Source organism: Gallinula chloropus, assembly GCF_964237585.1.
Source record: "Gallinula chloropus genome assembly, chromosome: 2".
NCBI classification, from domain to species: Eukaryota; Metazoa; Chordata; class Aves; order Gruiformes; family Rallidae; genus Gallinula; species Gallinula chloropus.
This window is the reverse complement of record NC_140086.1, coordinates 16891428-16909558: the sequence shown is the minus strand read 5'-3', so window position 1 is coordinate 16909558 and position 18131 is coordinate 16891428. Positions and strand designations below refer to the sequence as shown.

The 18131-nt window shown below is 39.9% G+C and overlaps 1 protein-coding gene across 1 annotated transcript in view; it reads right to left on the bottom strand.

The window, feature by feature from the left end:
- The window catches only part of TRPS1 (transcriptional repressor GATA binding 1), a gene marked incomplete at its 5' end in the record, with an annotated part of 172684 nt that overhangs the window by 132909 nt on the left and 21644 nt on the right, over nt 1-18131 (bottom strand). Inside the window, one exon of the mRNA XM_084280091.1 lies at nt 14640-15243. Within this exon, the coding sequence (XP_084136217.1) occupies nt 14640-15243 (604 nt within the window). The remainder of the gene's footprint in view (nt 1-14639; nt 15244-18131) is intronic.

The following is an 18131-nucleotide window of genomic DNA, read 5'->3' as shown; positions in this document are numbered from 1 at the left end:
GATTGTATCACAGTAAGGCAATTTGGTCTGCAAAGGAGCAGCGCTGACTAACAGACAAGAGATAAGTGTATACTAGACATACAAAATTTTAGCTATTTTTTATAAACCTTTCTGCTCTGAACCACTGCATATCCAATGTTCCCAAAGCAATTTGCTAATATTCATAAATCTCAATGTTCTTTTGAAGGTATAATATAATAATACAAAGCAGAAAGGAAAATTGCACTTGTCCCAATCCTTACAGCCAGTCTAAGAGAAGTGATGGTGGCTCCTCCTCCCTAATAGCACCCCCAGGTCCTTCCCAGGAAGCTCCCCCACTCACAAACATTAACCCAGGAAGAGCTGCTGAGTACCCTGAGGTGAGCATCCCCATCAACAGCAAGTTTACCAGCTCCTGGCAGGCAGCCTCGGACTAAGTATCTGATGTCCTCCTGAGAGCTGTGGAGCAGTATTTCCTTAGCAGCAATCTGACTCCATTGCTGCAGTCAACATAATCAGACAGAATGCTGCAAACCTGCTATGTTAGCACCTGTTTTATCAATTGCAATACATGTTACAAAGCATTATAAACACGGGAATCGTCAGGTACCCCACAGTATGAGAAGTTCTATCAAATAAAAAAGAATCAAAGCCTAAACTAAGTAAAATTTTAAAAGGATAAAATTACTCTGGACATATACATCCCAGTGTATGCTGTAAATATTAACATTTCCCATCATGAAAACACAGAGTCCTGACCTTTCCAATGAACCAAAACCAGAACAAAAACGAACAGTCCCATCAGATATAAAATAGAACTAGACTGACTTAATGCGCTGGAACATGGCACATAAACACAATACAAGGACAGACTTGGGCATATCAGATGCAGCTTAACCCATGAAAAGAAGAGGGGAAGCATGTGGCAAACCATACAGTAACAGTACCACTAGTGGTACTACTTGTAGCTTAATGCCTTCCACAAGCCATCACAGGAGCACTGCGTTTACCTAAGCTTTCACTTCATCAATTCCATCTCAATTTTCCTCTTACTTTTGCAGACTTCTTGCTGTCACAGATATCAGTTCCTATGAGTACATCTGCAACAAGCGTCCATCTGTTAAAATGTTGCTACTGTTGCATTAGCTTTCTGCACAGTGTAAATTCCAAATGTAAAATGGTAATTAACTCTACATTGTGGAAAACCTGTTATTTATATAACTGCTTAGCTTTTTTCAAACAAAACCCTACATAACCACACTCAGAAAAGAGAAGGCGACGTGTTAATAGGTATCTGCATTGTTCACAGGCTTTGCAGGTTGTTGCAAGGAACATCAACTTTCAGAAAAATGAAGATATTTGCAAAAGAGAAAACAGCATATTGGCCAAGTAGAGATTTTCTACTTTCACTTCGAGCACATACAGAAACTCTTTGGTACATTCCTACACTTCTGGAAGGTTAGCAATTCAAGGGCCACAGGAAAAAGAAAAAGGGGGGCTGTCTTATTTAAAAGAAATATTCTTATTGAGAAATTACTGTTTTTTCCACTCACTATGTCACTTTTGAACAGAGAAACTGTTTCATGAAAATGGACAAACATATAGGAGGCATTATCTAAAAGAACAAACAGCTAAACTTTCAATATGGATTAATTATTATTTCCACAGATAACCAAGGCCCATACGCTGAAATAATAAGTCTATACATTTTCAGGAGGCAAATCTCCAACTCTTGCACCCTGCAGCTTCCCAGAAGCAAGCAGCAAGGCAATGCACCCAGGTGGAGGAATTCCTCCCAACACCAAGACCTCACAGCTCCAGCAGCCCGTCCTGACACGGAGAGGCAGAGAAACCTCTCAGCCCCTCCAGCTCATTCTTCCCCAGATGAAACAGCAATTGCCAGTGTGGCTAAACTTTGGCAAAGAGTTGGGGGACAAACTCTGGACTTGTGCAAACCATCGTGGCTGGTGAGAGAAGTATCTTACAGGGAGAAATGCAGAAAGCTTGAGTATCCATTTTGCCCTAAGCAGGAAAGTTTCTGCAGATTTGTTTGTTTTTGTTCTGGGAATGTATCATTTTTCCTGGCCTCTAGCCTATCTTTCAGGAGGAAAGGGGATATTTTGACTAAAAAGAAAATACAATGTTAATTAACTTTTGTTAGTCATATTCAAGGTTTTTGTCTTTTCCAAGAAAAAACAAAAAAAAGCTTATTGCTGTTTCACACAGTAAGAACTATGGTTGGTCATAATTAGTTTTTTTTCAGACTTCAAGTGGGTTGTTTTCTAACTACATTATTTGTAGGGTCAAATGATTATGGACATTTTGTAAACAAAAAAAAAAATCATAATTATCATATTGAAAGCAGATGCAGGTCAATGCAGTGTAACACTTTACATACAATCAATAAAAATGTCAATACAAACAACTCCTGAAGGCACCATATGACATTCCAATGGGGGGAAAAACAATTTCTTCATTTTCTACTTAGACGCCTTGCTTCCTTTATCAGCAGATGGCAAGCAAATTACTAGTTCAATCCATATGTCTGTATCTGATAGACAGTGTTTTACAAGTCTGAAATTAGTTTGAAACATTTTGATGTTGGCCAGACTACAGAGGAAAACAGGATAACTTTGTCTATTAATGAAAAGTTGGTTTTGTCATAACAAATACTTCCACAAGCTACTACCCATCCAGACTCATTCAGTCACTAATGGAATTTGTTCCCAAATACATAATCTGTGTTTAACAGACTAACAATTTGTAGTTTCATCCATTCTGTTCCTCTGCTGTGCTCCAACATGTCTCCTTCCACTAGCTGAGGTTTACTTAGTGGTGCTGATGAAAGCAAGCAAGGCCATGAGAGTATTTTTGGTAGGAAGGATATCAGATCGTTAGGGCCATTTATGTGCATGCTAGTAGGCATTCAAGAGAGAACCTGTCAGAGCAAAGCCCATGCAGGCCAGCACCCTGGCTCCAACCATGGCAAAGTGCAGATGCTGAGAAGGGAAGCAGATTCAGACAATTTAGCTTAATCTCTCCCCAACAGGACCCCTGTTTGCAGTGCAGACAATGTATATTTTAGGAAAGGTGGATCAGAAAGCCCAGACAGTTCTTTATAACTGGATGAATGGCTTGGTAATTTTTCTTTCAAAAGTAAGCTCCAAATTTGGAGAATTTCAATGACTTTGCCATAGAAAATTCTGAGTTACAAAAAAGCCTGATAGGGGAGAGAGCCAAACCATGCTAAAGAAGACAAGCAAGGCGTGGTTACAGTGAAGTTTCCTTGCACCCTGGCCAAGCAAAGAGGGCAGCAGATCTGCACTGATAAAACCAGCTGACAGCGTGGGGGTCTGGAGGTGTTCACAGCCAAGCACAGCACCAGGCACGCTCTGAAGCTCACAAGGTGCTGGGAGCCTTCTGGTGTGGATGGCTGGATGGAGATCCTCTCAACTTCCTAACACTTAAAAAAATCTAACTTTGCTGCCAAGGACCTGAAGAACCAGCACAGATAAAATATATCCCAAATCAGTGTTTTTAAAAATGTTGTTTCCCCACAGAAGTAACGTACTCGGGAGACTGGTGTCCAAAATGGCTTATGCTTCACATCCTAAGGAGGGTATCACTAAGAAAGCCTTCAAATACTTTTAGGAGTGATTAAGCTTTTACCCCAGGCTGTCTGTGCACTTATTGAAATGACACATTTCAGAAAACATTGAGTCTAGAGGTCTACACCAATGTCGACTTGGGGCACTGAAGTCAAACAAAATAGATCTCCAGAGGGACATGCAGCCAGTCACGAGGTTTGACTGAAACTGAGTCTCACATGAGAAGCCCCTTAGCTGACCATCATACCAAGAAAGTCCAGGCTGAGGAACCAAAATTCAGAGATAGTAACTATCACCTTAAATTTTGTAAAGTCCTTACATCAAATCTGCGCTGAGTTGTTATGAATAACCATTGCAAAGACCTCCACCATCTAGTTGGCTACTAGAAGGCAAAGGCAAATCAATTTAAGTGATGATCAAGTTTACAGTCTGAGAAGGATGAAAAAAAATCTATTTAAGGACCAACCAGAACATAATTTTCTGTAATGGAAGAAATCAGTAAAGTTGTAACATACTCATTGCTTTAAAAATTATTAACATTACTCCTACAAACCACTTGGCTAAATAACTACAGAAAGTCTGTGTGAAGTGGAAAAGCTTTTCCATTTTTAATTTAAAAATAAATCTCACTTTTTATATTTCGTTCTAATTTTTAAACCTAATTTAAAATTAGTAAACCAACCAGTAAAACACATTTATGCACGCAAACATATGTAGGTGCCAAGCTGTTTACAAGCCTTGAAGCCTAGAAGATTTTAATCACGTTTTCCATTAACTCTCCCCACCCCTCAAACACTGTCTAAGGTAGGCTTTATGGGAATTTTTAACAAAAGGAAATATTCAAGTTTGTAGCACACCTCAGTAAAATATAAATGAATTTTGGTGAGATACTAACAGGTCCTGTGCTAATGTCAGTGGAGCGAGCTTTTCAGATGTTTGTCTCAGCTGCAGGGAGGGGTGCCAAAGCGATCACCATAGCTGACTGCATTCACCCAATTGTGAGGAAAATGCTTTTCTCAAGACACAGGGCTGACTAAGCTTATTCTGCACAATACAAACTTTTAAACAGATCTGGAATACATCCACTTTGGGCTAGAAGAGGAGCTACTATGAAATGTTGAAAAAAATACAAAGTATAACTCAGTATTTTCTAACTCAAAAGCATAACCCCATGAACATTAAAGCAGTTGCTAACAGAAAGAAGCCTCATAAATATGTAAAGATATTATTCTCCGTATGTCTTATAAAGGGGATAATAGTGGTATATTAAGTTTTGCTTTGATTTGAGAGCTTTCACCTTGCGGTGTCTGCCTTACAGCCTTTCAGTCATGTACAGACTGGAGGAGCAAGAGCTTTGAAGTGCCCAACTTCCAGTGAAGTTTCTAACATTTTTTTTTTTAGTAAGTCTGAAGAGGTCTGTGTGTGATTTACTGTAATTTCAGAACAAGCTCAGAAATTCACCTTAACACAAAAAAGATACAGTTTCTTTGGGAATGAATGGGAAAGTCACTGGAGCACACTATCGCTGCCAGGGCACGGGGTGGGGAGAGTGGAATGAAAATACTCTGGCAACGTGATCAAGTAAATTCAAAACACTGGGCATATAAATGATAATACTCAGAACTTAAAGGAAAACAAGACACAGTTTTCTAAAGATGAGATTTTTTTTTCCTCAACCAGTAAATATAGTTTAAGTGATTCACAGTCGATTTTTGTAATTGCAATGAAGCAGCTGTGATCAAACTCTATTTGTAGCACCATAATAAATTTGCCCCCCACCTACTAAAATTAGTCCTGAGCATCCAAAATTCCCATTTGAACATCTGACTGAACAAAACAGGCATTGCTCCATGCCAAAAACTGGAGGAAATAGACCTAAAATATGCCATTTTCTCACCAGAAATTGTAGGCTCCCAGAATAACATGCGAATTAAAACTCATTCCAAGCTTGTTTGCATTGCTCCTCGTTCCCATTCACAACAAATTCTTTGACAAATGTTCTGATTATTTCTCTTTTTTCCTCACTTTTTTAAATTTAAACACAATTTTCAAATCACAGACAGTTTTGCAAGGAGAAACAGCCGATAGTATAACCCCTCTGAAAATAGAGAGGGTGGAATTTTACTCTCAGCAAGTGCTGGAGGCAACTCACATGATTAAAGACTGCACTGTAAGCCATCGCTTAAAGACTTCTTCCCATAAGTGAAAATGTGTAGTTTGCTACTATACACATCAGAGGAACATAAACCAAAATGAGGTCAAAGTCAAACAAGAAATGCAAATGCCTTGCTTCAACATTCCTGCCTTCTATCTTTTTCTTTTTTTTTTTTTTTTTCTCCCCAGGTTGAAGGAAAGAATAGAAAATTTAATAAAGTTTAAAATAAAGTTACAATCTGTTTAAGTTTTTTTCTCTTTTGCTAGTATTTAAAAAAAAAAAAATTACATTATCGTGCCCAGAGAAGATAATGTCTATCAGTCAGGGTCTTCTTGCTGAGACTGTAGTGTTGCTCAGTACACTTGCTCTCACCTTTCAAGACGGAAAACTTCCCTTATTCCCATTTTACAGTCAGAATTGGGAGACCAAGGCTTAGAGCAGCCACGAGATCACAGGAAATTAACCATCTAACTAGGACAAATATGATTCACCAGCCTGAGATTTGCAAATCTCAGGTAGCACAGGGACACACACACACACTCAGCAAAGGTTTCAAAGTCCATCTGCAAGCTGCCTCCAAAGCACTGAGTAGACTGGGCTGCACCACGCCATCTCTTCCAGAAACCTAATACTGTGCACAGCACAAAGCCAGAAAACATCCTTTATCCTCCTCCCGTGTTTTTCTGCAGAAATTTAATCTTGTTTGAACTCAAACTAATGTAATATTCAATATCGAATATATGTATTTATAGATTTATATTGCACACACGTATTATTATATCATTACAACGAAGATCATAAGAATTTTTAAAATATACATAATGCTACTTAGAAAAATGCTTAGAAAATCATGAACAGAACCATTTAGCCATTATAAAGCTTCATTTTAAAAACAGAACTTGGTACAAGAAGTAAATTAATTATATTAGGCAGGAAATTGTTTGCTAAATCAATTGTGCTACATTAGAGATCTTAAAATTAAGATTTCTTCCAAGGTGGCCACATGCATATTCGGAGGAGTGCTAAGGTAACAAAAGACATTTGAGAGAACCTTCTGCATCTCTCACACACACGTATGTATATTTCTGTTTCAGCACACATCTGTTCATACAACTGCTATTTTCCATAGCTGTAATTTTTAACTGGGTGTATTAACCCCGAGGTACCTCCATGGAAAATCGCAGAACGTGTGTGCACACTGTTTATTTATAAATCTGGTTTTGAATTTTTACCATTTTGAATCTGTTCAGATGGGGATAGCATCTGGATTCCTTCAAATCAATTATAACTACAATGCTGCCTTCTTAGTCCAATAAATTAAACATTTATTTGCTGTCTATCATAATATCCCTCCTCTAAAAGAGTGTATTTATTGTGTCTTTTAATTACCAAATACATGTAGAGGGTTGTCTGAAATTCAACACAGAAAGCAGGTCCACACTTCCAGATGTTAGAGGTATCTTCACATAGATTTTCACTGTTCAGCACCATAATACTTCAGGCAAAAACAGAATTATGTACAATCCTTGCCTGCATTCATCTATGAAATTTAATTTTCCATTGAAAATCTACAAGTTAGCAGCAAGTACTGCCCTTGGACATGAATGTGTGTTTCCTGTTGGATCCAGTTTGGCAAGGATTATCCTTACTTTCTAAATACAACTGCAGCTTCCATTTCACTTCAGGTATATGCTTTAATGCCCAGTACTACCAGCAATACAAATAATCATAGGTTACAATGGTTATAACTGCACGTAACTTTCTGAAACCTGGGAAAAGCTCAGCTAATTACTGAAATTAGCCGCCATGCGAGAAAACACGTTAACTTACTTCCCAGTTTAAACAAGGCCCACCATTGACAGGGCTCAGGAGTGTTTAGGCTGGAGGGAGCTGCCGCTGCGCTGCTGCCGTTGCAGTGCCCACAGCTGCGCTCCATACCCTGACACTGCCTTAACCAAGCTGCGTCCCCTGGGAGCACATTTTTAAAAAAATAAAGACTCGGGAATGTATTTGAAGACAGTAAAGGAAAAAGGTTGCTTACCAGAACTGGTCGTACCTAAAGGAATAACGTTTCCTCAATCATGGGTCCTGTTTGGAGCGAGGGGGAATGAGTTATGGGCCGCAGGACTGGTGTGTTTCCAGTGTCAGCATGGGTGGCTGGGTAGCGCAGAGGGGCTGAGCCAGGCAGAAGACCTCTGAGCCTCTTCCCAGGGTGAGGGAGGCTCTGGCTCACACTGCCCCATGCGAGGGCTCTGGTTCAGGTTCAGGACAGTCCCTGGGGCTTCCCTTTACCTGGACGCCCACCCAGCCCAGAACATGAGGGGCTAGGGGGAGAGCTGTACCCAGGCGCCGAGTATGCTCTCATGCCGAGTAGTGACCGCCATTCCCATGGCAGGGATGGCATGGAGCAGCTGTCTGAGCACCCAGGTGACATTTGCCTGATGCAGGTGTGCAGTATCCAGGTGACTGCGGTGTGCTGCCGCTACTCGCTCCCTCCAACCCCAGAACACCAAATACCAGACTCAAGAGAGCAAAAGAAGGGCTCCCCTACCCAAACTAGTTAAGGGCAATAAAAAACTGAGCTAATTGCATGTGACACTGATTGTCAATCTGTTTTGGCCACTCGGTTCAATACCAGAAAGCACTCCTTTGTTCTCATCTTCATTACCGTCTCTCCCATCCGAATGGAGCAGCTTGTTTTAAATCAAGAATTATCTCAATTCTCCCTGCTTGAATCATTGTTATTGATCATAGCAACTTCAATAAATCCTGCCGCTTACGCAGCGGCCCGGGGGCCCATACCCATCTCCCCAGCCCTTTGTTCCACATACTGATTCACCTTTTCATCAAGGATTTTGACGTAGCTGCTGCCCTTTCGCATTATTACCGCGCCCCACCCAAATAATGATTTTATCATTTAATTCTCTTCTAAAACCGCATTTCGTAAAAGGGAGAAGGGAAAGAAAAGAAAAAAAAAAATACGGACTGACGGGTGGGTAAACACGCACAAGGTGGGGTTGTCTCTCCACATGACAGACACACCCCACACAAAAACCAGAAACATGCCTTTAATTGGGCAGGTTAACATTTTTTCTAAAAGTTACTTTCTAGTCCTATCTGATCACTCTGTCAGGATGAGTAATGCAAAACATTCAATTTCTTGTGGGTTTGGTTCCAGTAGTTACTAAAAGCAGCCAAGTACATGTTTGTTTCTAAACTACTTGAAACCTTCAGAAAGTTATTTTAGCTCCGTTCACGAGCCCTTCACCAGCACCGGGATTTTACCCACCTCGGTTTTATGCAGGAAACCTAACACTTCAAAACCATTTCTCTTCAAATCGTAACTTTAGTTTTCCCCTTTTCCTTGTCAGAGGATTCTTGCTGTTTTCCAGTAGGTAGCTGCATTTTAAAAAGGCGGCCCACTGCCTCCCCAGGCAGAGACTTGTGGAAACAGGTGATTCTAAAAACACCTAGAGACTTTGGCAGCTCTCTGACCTGACAGAGCTCTGTGCATTAGTAAGACACAGTGCCTGCTGAGCTCCCCTCAGCTAATTAGAGGACCCGTATGGCAATGAATGGCCTCGACTATAAATACTTCCTGAAAGATCTCTAACAGAGTCAGAGGAAATGGGAAAAAAATGAGATGCAGATACAGAGAAGCTATTTCAGATGTTTCTTCTTTAAAAGGCTGCTTTTTCTTTCCCAATGTGCGATACAACTGTATTCATTAATCTCATTTCTGTAGATATACCATTGTGATATTGCTATCAAAAGGTGGTTGGAAGAGGGAAACAATGCAAAAAACTTCCATCCATTACCCTGTAATAACCACCCAAAAAATAATGTTTAAACCAAGATCACACCCACTCTGTGCCCGAACCTCCCAGTGCTCCCTGCTAAAGTCAGCAGCCATACTTCTACCAAACCAACAGCAGAGATGGAAGGTTTACCTCAAAGCTATGTATGATACCCTTCTGGCCAAGACTTGAATGTTTAGAGAAGTCTCTTGGAAAACACAAAGGCCAGTTCATCATTTCCACTGCTGTGCATCTATCTTGCATCTGATTCCCTGGATATCAGGAGTCAGTACTTTATAATGGGAGAAATAATGTTTCACCACAAGAAATTGTGCCTGACATTTATTACACATTAATTATATGTAAATTTACCGATACTTACATACCTATTGCTTATTTCAAAATTACCTCTGTCAATCAGCTCCACAGGAGAATGCAAAACAGGGAGAGGGGAAATAAGTTTTGCTGATTTCCTGTCTCCCCCAAACTTAAAGCCATATAACCAGCTCTAGATCAGATGTGTACATACCACAGACAAGAAGAAAATAACTCAAAAGTACCTGGAAATTTTCTTGAAATGCTGTTATTTCCTGCAGTGTGTAAACAGCCTGGTCATTATGGTGCAAAATACTCTGGATTGAATGGGAGCTGATTTAATCCTTTGGCCCATATAAAAAGCTCATAGCAAAGATTAACATCACTTCGGTTAGGTGCTTAACGTTACAGGCTGCAGTCTGCCTTTGATAAAATTCACCAGCAGCTTTGCAGCAGTTTGGCAATCCCTCTCCCTCCGATGGTGCACGACCCCCCCCGTTATGTGAATTACAATTAATACACAGGCATCTCCCTGTTGCCTTCAGCCCCATGGGACACATGGGATACGTCCTGTTCTGCATCAGCTAAACTACGATGCGAGACAGGAGGGTTTACCAGTACCTTTAGGAGGGCTAACTAGGTCTGTATATAGATCTGAAAGTACAGGCTGCAGTTCCCAATTTTGTGGAAAACTGTTCTGCAGTGTCCACACATACCAAAACAGGACACTTCATTTAAAATCAGTTTAGCAAAAAGTTCCTGCTGTCCAAGATCTGCGTTGACAAAGCATTAAACAATCTGCCTGGCCTGGAGTCCGCTGGCTGCCAATGTGCTACCCAAAAAAAGGAACATTTTTGCATCTCAATAGACCTTCCAGTATCAACAAATCTTTAAACTATAAAATCAGCTACTCTAAGGAAGAGCAGAAATAATGTCTACATTGTACCACGCTGAGGTACATTTTTTGTAATTCCCATTTGCAAAACATACCAATTCGCTGTAAGTACAGCTGCTGGAAACATTTTAATAAGAAAAATAAATTAAAGCTACTCGCCGAAGTGTACCGAGCCCCTGAGAAAGATTCTGTTACACACAGAGAGCTCGGAAGTGCTCTCGGGAAAAGGGTGCATCCACTGCATACGTGGTGTTTGCACACATGCGGAGTTCAAGCTATCGCCCCTGCACCACCCCCAGTGCCCTGAAAGGTCACAGGCGATTTGGTCTTTTAGCAGCTAAAAAGGAAAGAAATTCTACCCTAATGACTCCCACGAATGATCTACTGTAGCACAGGGTCTGGGGAGGGAATGTGTCCACCGTGCATGGAAAACGTGCAAGGAAGCTGCATACAAACAGCTTACACAACATGCAAAGCTGAAAAACACTCCGAGTGATTTCCAAAAGTTTACAATTACCCTGTAGGCATTAGGGATTTCTGTGGGTAATTGTAGATTTTCACCCCTTCCCCAGTTGATCCGTATCGGCTTTGATATTTTATTAAAATGCTAATCACTCCTAAACTCGGTATCTAGAAAACCCATTTGCAGTATTAACCTCCATCTATATAAAAAAATGTGAAAAACATGATCTTCCCTTTTCCCTTCTTGCAGCCATGAGAGAACTAAAAAATGAAAAGCACATGGTATTACTGCTACTGTCAAATCATTACAAATCATTTGTAATAAGCAGAACCACTTTATAAATACTGAATAGCCAGTAAAACCAAAGGGATGTGTTAGATTTTTTTTTCTCCAGTTCATTTCTCACAGTGTTTATTCACTGAGTAATCCAAAATTTTTGGCTTCCTCTCTGTCAGTCTTTGGGGGCGGAAGGGGAAATGAAGGTGTCCACAGTGATTTTATTACAGGTTTTGTTTCCTAGTCACCGGTCGTCCTGGGATACAGTATTTTGCATGAGCATTCCTCATATGATATCAGAAGCATGTATTGATCTAACGCCTTGCTTTTAGAAAAGCCCAACTTTTAGCACAACAGTAGCCATCTCTACTAGCTATTTCACATTAGAAAAATAAATTTCTCTGAGAGTGGATAATCATGAGAGATTTGCTTAACAGTGCAGGGGTTTGGTTTCTTTACATTGTTATTTCAGAGGATCACAAAAATTAGCTTCCTCCAGAATGGAAGGCAAGTTGTTTTTTTTTCTAAACTATTTCTGTCTGAGCCAAGTGAGCTTCCAGGCCTACATATAACATATATGTATGTCAGATAGGTAACATCCGACACCAAGCTCCCACTGGTCAAGCTGACCATCGCCTTGTCTTCTTAATTCCTGGCTCCAGTACTGCATCCCATAACTCTGTCTACAGAAAACTAAATCAAACGCAAAACAAAGGAGTTAGGTTTCTATGATCTTTTTCACAGATCCAGGGGAATAGGGAATTAATATCACTCACGGAATCACACTCCTTCATCTACTACCATCTCCTATCCTTCAGATCACCTCTTACCATCAAGAAGTTTGAATTCTCACTATTTTCCTCTATCCATCAATAGTGATGAAATATATATGATCAAGGACTCTGTTCAGCAGATGTAGAAAGTTAACCTCCTTCCCTTTTCTTTTACATATTTCAAACTGACAAGGCAATGTGCCCGATTTTCAAAGAAGAAAAGTGAAAAATTAAATTATAACTAAGGAAAAGACCCAGACAGACAAGTCCTCAGCACAACAGAGTTCAAAGAGCAAGGCAACTAAAACTGCACACCAAAGTCACTCCTCTTGAGGGGTGTCGATATGCTTTTACCAGCCAGTACAGACCCAATCCGCTAAGAAATACTTCTACTAACCTTATAAAAGAAAAGTTGGGTTGCACACTTTTTAAAATGCAAAGAACCAATTTATATACACTGTTAATACACAAAAATAAGAGGCTCTTTTCCCCTTGGAAAATCATGGACCTTGCAGGTAACTTCATATTTCTGAATATGCATATTCAGTGATCAAAATTTTTCCAAAGTGACAAAAACACTGTTTTAGAAAAAAAACAAAACAACAAAACCCACAATTATATTACCGCTTTTGTATTAAAACTTTTTCTTTGTTTCTGTACTTATGTTAAAAAAGGGCATAAGAATTAGACAGTATATAGTTTCCCTTTCTATATTTGCCAATGGCTAAAACTGGTAATATATATAATGGCCTTATTTTATGTATTTCAAGTATTTTTAGGCTCCAGCTAACAACCAAATGTACACCTCTATAAAGTTGATTTCACATACTACCATATCAGATATCTGTTTAGGTTTTTTTTTTTTTCATTTTTAGTAGTCAAAAAAATTAAAAAGAAAATTATCGGTCCTGTGATAACCCACAATATATAAGTGGCTTTTCTGCCCACTATGTCTGGCACTGCTAAGACCTACTACAAGAACTGAAGTGGGATGTAACCAGCATCATACAAAGAGCACGAGTTCTACTTGTAGTCAGATATATGTATATAGTCATACACATAAGCCCAAGTGGAGGAGAGAAATATAATCCTGCCATTCGCAGTGCGCACACACCCAGGCTTGCAAGAGGGAATGTGCCATACTGTGACTGTTTCTTAGACACTTAAAATTTGACAACCGTAACTATTCATGACCTGTAAGGTACAAAAGACTGTGGTCCCCCTAAATTGCATAGAGGCTTTAAGTGACATACGTATTATTTTATAATCAGAATAACTACAACCACTGACTTAATTTAAAAAGAGCTTGTAAGACTCACGTATGCACACAGAAACACATCTACCTATGTATAATCTTAGCAGACCACGGAATAAAACATTTATCTTGCCTTTTTTCCTCTGACATGATGTTCACTCTTACAGTAACAAATGCTATGAATATGAATGCTCTTATAAAAGACAATAAAGAACAATGGCTGATCATCACTTCCAGTCTAGTGAGGTTTGTCTGTGGACTGACTGCTCCTGTAACAAGTTTTTAGAAGCTCAGATAGGGAGCAGCCCCAGAAAACATACAGTGATGACTCCAGGAGAAAGGCACTCATTTGTCTCCCTGTAACCTCAGATTTCTCTACAGTGGGAAAAGCATACTTGGATGGAAAGGGAAGCTCCTCATACATAAGTCCTTTTGTTTAAAAAAAGAGACACAATAGGAATTACTTGGTGTCACAAATATTCTCATTTTCTTATCATCCAAGCTCCTTTTCTCTTTTTTTCTTTTTCTTTTGCTTCCAAGGCAACCAGACAACTGTCAAAATTGATATATAATTATGTTGCTTTACCAAAAAAAAAAAGGTTACTTTTTATTAATATTTAACTCAGGTTTCATATTCTTAGATATTTAATAATGTGAAATCTTGCTTAAGTGTGAACTGTCACACCACCACAAAATTTAAGAGGTGATTAGTTGCCTGAGTGTAACAGATGTGCAGCCTTCTGGGGTTCTAAGCCTTGCTTTTTCAGATGCACCATCAACCTGCACAATTAGCAGGAATGATTAAACACAGTTCAATCAGAGCTAAATAGCAAAAGCAGAAGCACTTGCTTACTGATACTACATCAATATATACATTGCTTTATGCAAACACTTTGGAATGTTTACTTGCCAGTTTAGCTCTACAAGTTTGGGTCTTTCAATGTTTCCTTGATTTTTTTTCTTTTTCTATACATGAAATAAAACCCCAACCACATTACTCTGGAACTGAAGAAATCATTTGCATGCCTAATTAAATGTAACATACATGTAATTATAAAAAGAGAGAGGAAAGAATAAAAAAAAAAAGAGAGAGAGAGAGAGAGAGAGAGAGAGAACTTCCTACCCGTAGTAAGGACTGGGATTCATCCTTTGTCTTGCTGTCGCCGGATCCAGGGTAGGGCTGGGTGAGCTGCCCGGCTTTCTCCGCCGCTCCGGCTGGCACGCCCTGCAGGAAGCCCTTGCTCTCCACCGCCAAGCCATAAATGGGCCGCGCAAGATGGGCAGCTTCTACGTTTGGACTATCCCTTAAAGGCTTTGGCTGCTCTTGGCCAACGGACACTGGGGTCAGTAAGCCTAGACTGGTCTGTGTGTATGACGGGCTCCCCCTCAAAATGTCTGTTCCTCTCCAGGTCACGTTGCGAAGATCATCACTGGGACTGTCAGTCCAACCTTTCTCCTTGAGCACTTCTTTATCTTCTATCTTTTCCCTCTTCACTATGCTGTCAGATATGGGCTCCCCTATTTTGGGGTCCGGATTAATCAGACTGTAGACCTTGAGGTCAATTTTTGGCTCCTCCTTGATAGACGAAACGCCATGGCTGTCCTCCCCATTGGCTGTAGTGACGTCCATCTCCTGACAGTGCACAGTGTTGAAGTGCTCTAGTAGTGACTGAGTGTCAACAGCTGTGAAGCTGCACTGACGGCATTTGTAGCAGTTGTGTACTCTCCTGCAAGAAAACGAGAAGGGTATTAACATAAGAGCCTCTCCTCGGCCTTCCCTCTCACAGTGCTTCTACCCACCAAGATGAAGAAAATAAATCAAGCTTACAGTACAAGCTCCTCTAAATAAAGCAACCAGGTTTACTTTGGTGTCTTATACAATATGGGAAAAATTCCTGCTGTGTTTCAACCCCACGCCTTGCAATGCCTTCCTAGTGTTCATTCACACTCCATTATTCTAAACTTCATGTAATTTTCACTGGGAATTTGTATTTTTTTCCTCTTCAGTTTGCTGCAATACACTTTTCACTTTCTATTGTGATAGGAGCACTGAAGTAGCGCATTTTTTTCCAACAAAATCAAATAGTTAGAAAAGAGTAATTTTCTTTGCATAAAACCCCCAAATTGTATAAAACTTCCACTTTGTATAACATAAAGCTATGCTAGAAAGTTCAAATGCTTAAAATACCTCTTTGCCGACCACCAATTTAATACACTTTTGGTTGATGATGATTTTCATTTTGAATGGAGCTCTGGTTAACTTGCAAAGAACAGACGGTTGCACACAGCAGCAGTTATTTGCTCTCTACAGACATTGTATTTTAACACAACTTTAAAAGATGCTGCTCTAAAGAAGAAGGAAGATAGTCTGTGTCGCTCACTACAAGCTGTGTTTTCCTGTCAAATACAAAAATGCCTGGGTACGAGCTGTGGAGCAGCGTGGAGAAGAGTAACACGCCTTCCTGTTTTTATTCTAAAAACCTATATAAAGTACTGTATTACTAAATTATGTAAAGCATATGTTGCTACACAAGAACAACATGTTACCCATTTACCCTATCTAGCATAGGAACAGAACACTGTTTATGAGCTCTATAACGCCACTATGAATAATTGTTTATAGCACAGGAGCGGTCAGAGCCCTCCGTCAGGCTCCAGGCCCCGCTGCGCCCGGCGTCGTACCAGCGCAGAGTCCCTGCCCTTCATCAAAATGTACATAAATCTGCACACGCTTCTCCCTACAGACACACTCACGCATCCCCACCCCAGGCATTCAGAGTCACAACAGGATCTTTAGCCAAGCTAAAAAAATGAGCCTTTTGCTATCCACACAGGACAAAACTTGTATGAGAAATCTGTTACTGCCCTGACAACTCCAATTGTTAGAATTAATTCTTCTGAGGCCAGATTTTAGTCTCAGTGAAGTCGATGGCAAAACTCCCATTGACTTCAGTGCGAGCAGGATTTGGCTCTCAGTGCATCTGTAGAACTGGAATGATACACAAAATGTCCCTTTTAGAGTATGAGAGTTTAGAAGGGACAACTTGCCAAACTTATTAAACCCCTTTGTCTTCCTTCTTTCCTTTTGTTGGAAAAACAAACCATATGTTATTTACATTGTCTGATTTTCTTGCAGTTGTGTCAGTGTGCAGACATGAGTACACATTCAGACTCAAGCTTTCTAGCCCTTGTGCAATATCAGTTTTCTTTGTGTCATTTTCTGTATTTATATTCATTTTAAGGGACTGGATGGGCTCATTCGGTTATGCAAAAAATAGAGTCAGCTATTCTCCACATAGCGTTATGGCAACAAAATCTACTTGTGGGAGAGCAAGCCGTGGGTTAAAATCCTGTTCTGGCTGTGTTCCTTTTTCTTCATTCTACGATCGTGTGTTATTAAAATCAGCTTGTCTCTCAATGCGACACTAATATATTCTCTCAGCATTATTACATATCATTGAATCATTCGCAACTTAATTCTTTTCTAAACCAAGCTAAAAAAACCCAAAAAACAACCAATAAAGAAAGAGAGAGTGCTCTCTGATCAAAACCATTTTACAAATACAAAAAGCCAAGTTATAAAGAGGGTCAGCCCTGTAAAGGTGGGATACCATCAGGGAAGTCCAAGTTAGACAGGGGCTAGTTATCTTAAAAGCCAAGTTAAACAAGGCACTATTTGGGGCTAAACGGCTCAACCGCATACACTCCCCATGTGAAAGTTTATCAATCCTTTGGGAGGCTACTTAGCCCTAAGTGTCTCTTGTTTAACTTGGCTATTTGAATAGCTAACCCCCTTTCCTGGCTTGGCTCTCATCTATAGATATCACACCTCCAAACAGCTGATCCTTTTCTGCCTAACTTGTCTTTCTCCCCCCTCTCCATGCTGGCTAGATGTTTTTGATCAGGAGCGGTACACACCACAAGCGGTACCACACTTCTGAGACCACAAATAAATGCTGAATATTAGACATGGTTGTAACTACATGGTTGAGGCCCAGCTACAATCACCTTTATTACATTAAAGGTTTGTTTGTTTAAACTATGTAGAATTTATTGAAACAGAGCCATACAAACATTCCTTTGCTTTTCTGTGTAACTGTGACAGGCACTGCGATGTGGAAAAGACAAGGACAGGTTTAGGTAGGTGGTAACCTCACAGCCTTTTTTCTTTCTTTAATTATTTTTTATTTTTCAGGACATATACTTCCCTAGCGTGCATGAAAAAGTAATCTCTGCCATGAGCTTTATAAATCTTCATACTTCACATGGGTCTGTCCTGTATATTATTCCATCCACAAACTCTGAGAAGTATGTAAAGTTTGGAACTGTCCAATACAAGTCAGGCTCTCAAGTAATAAAATAGCAACTATCACCAGCTATTAGAGAACTTCTGAAAGCTGGAAACTTATTCTTTCCCAGAACGAAGCATACAAAGAAAATGTTTTCATCTCTTGACTGTTTTCACCCCACCCTGATAGCAATCAAGGAAACAAGTTGGCAATGTTTGATTTCTTTTTACACTACAATTTAAACATACCCCATGTTTCTAAAGGCCCAAGTTACACCTAGATTTGTGCAGAAAGCTCCTCAAAGCTAAGAAACAAAACTTTGAAAA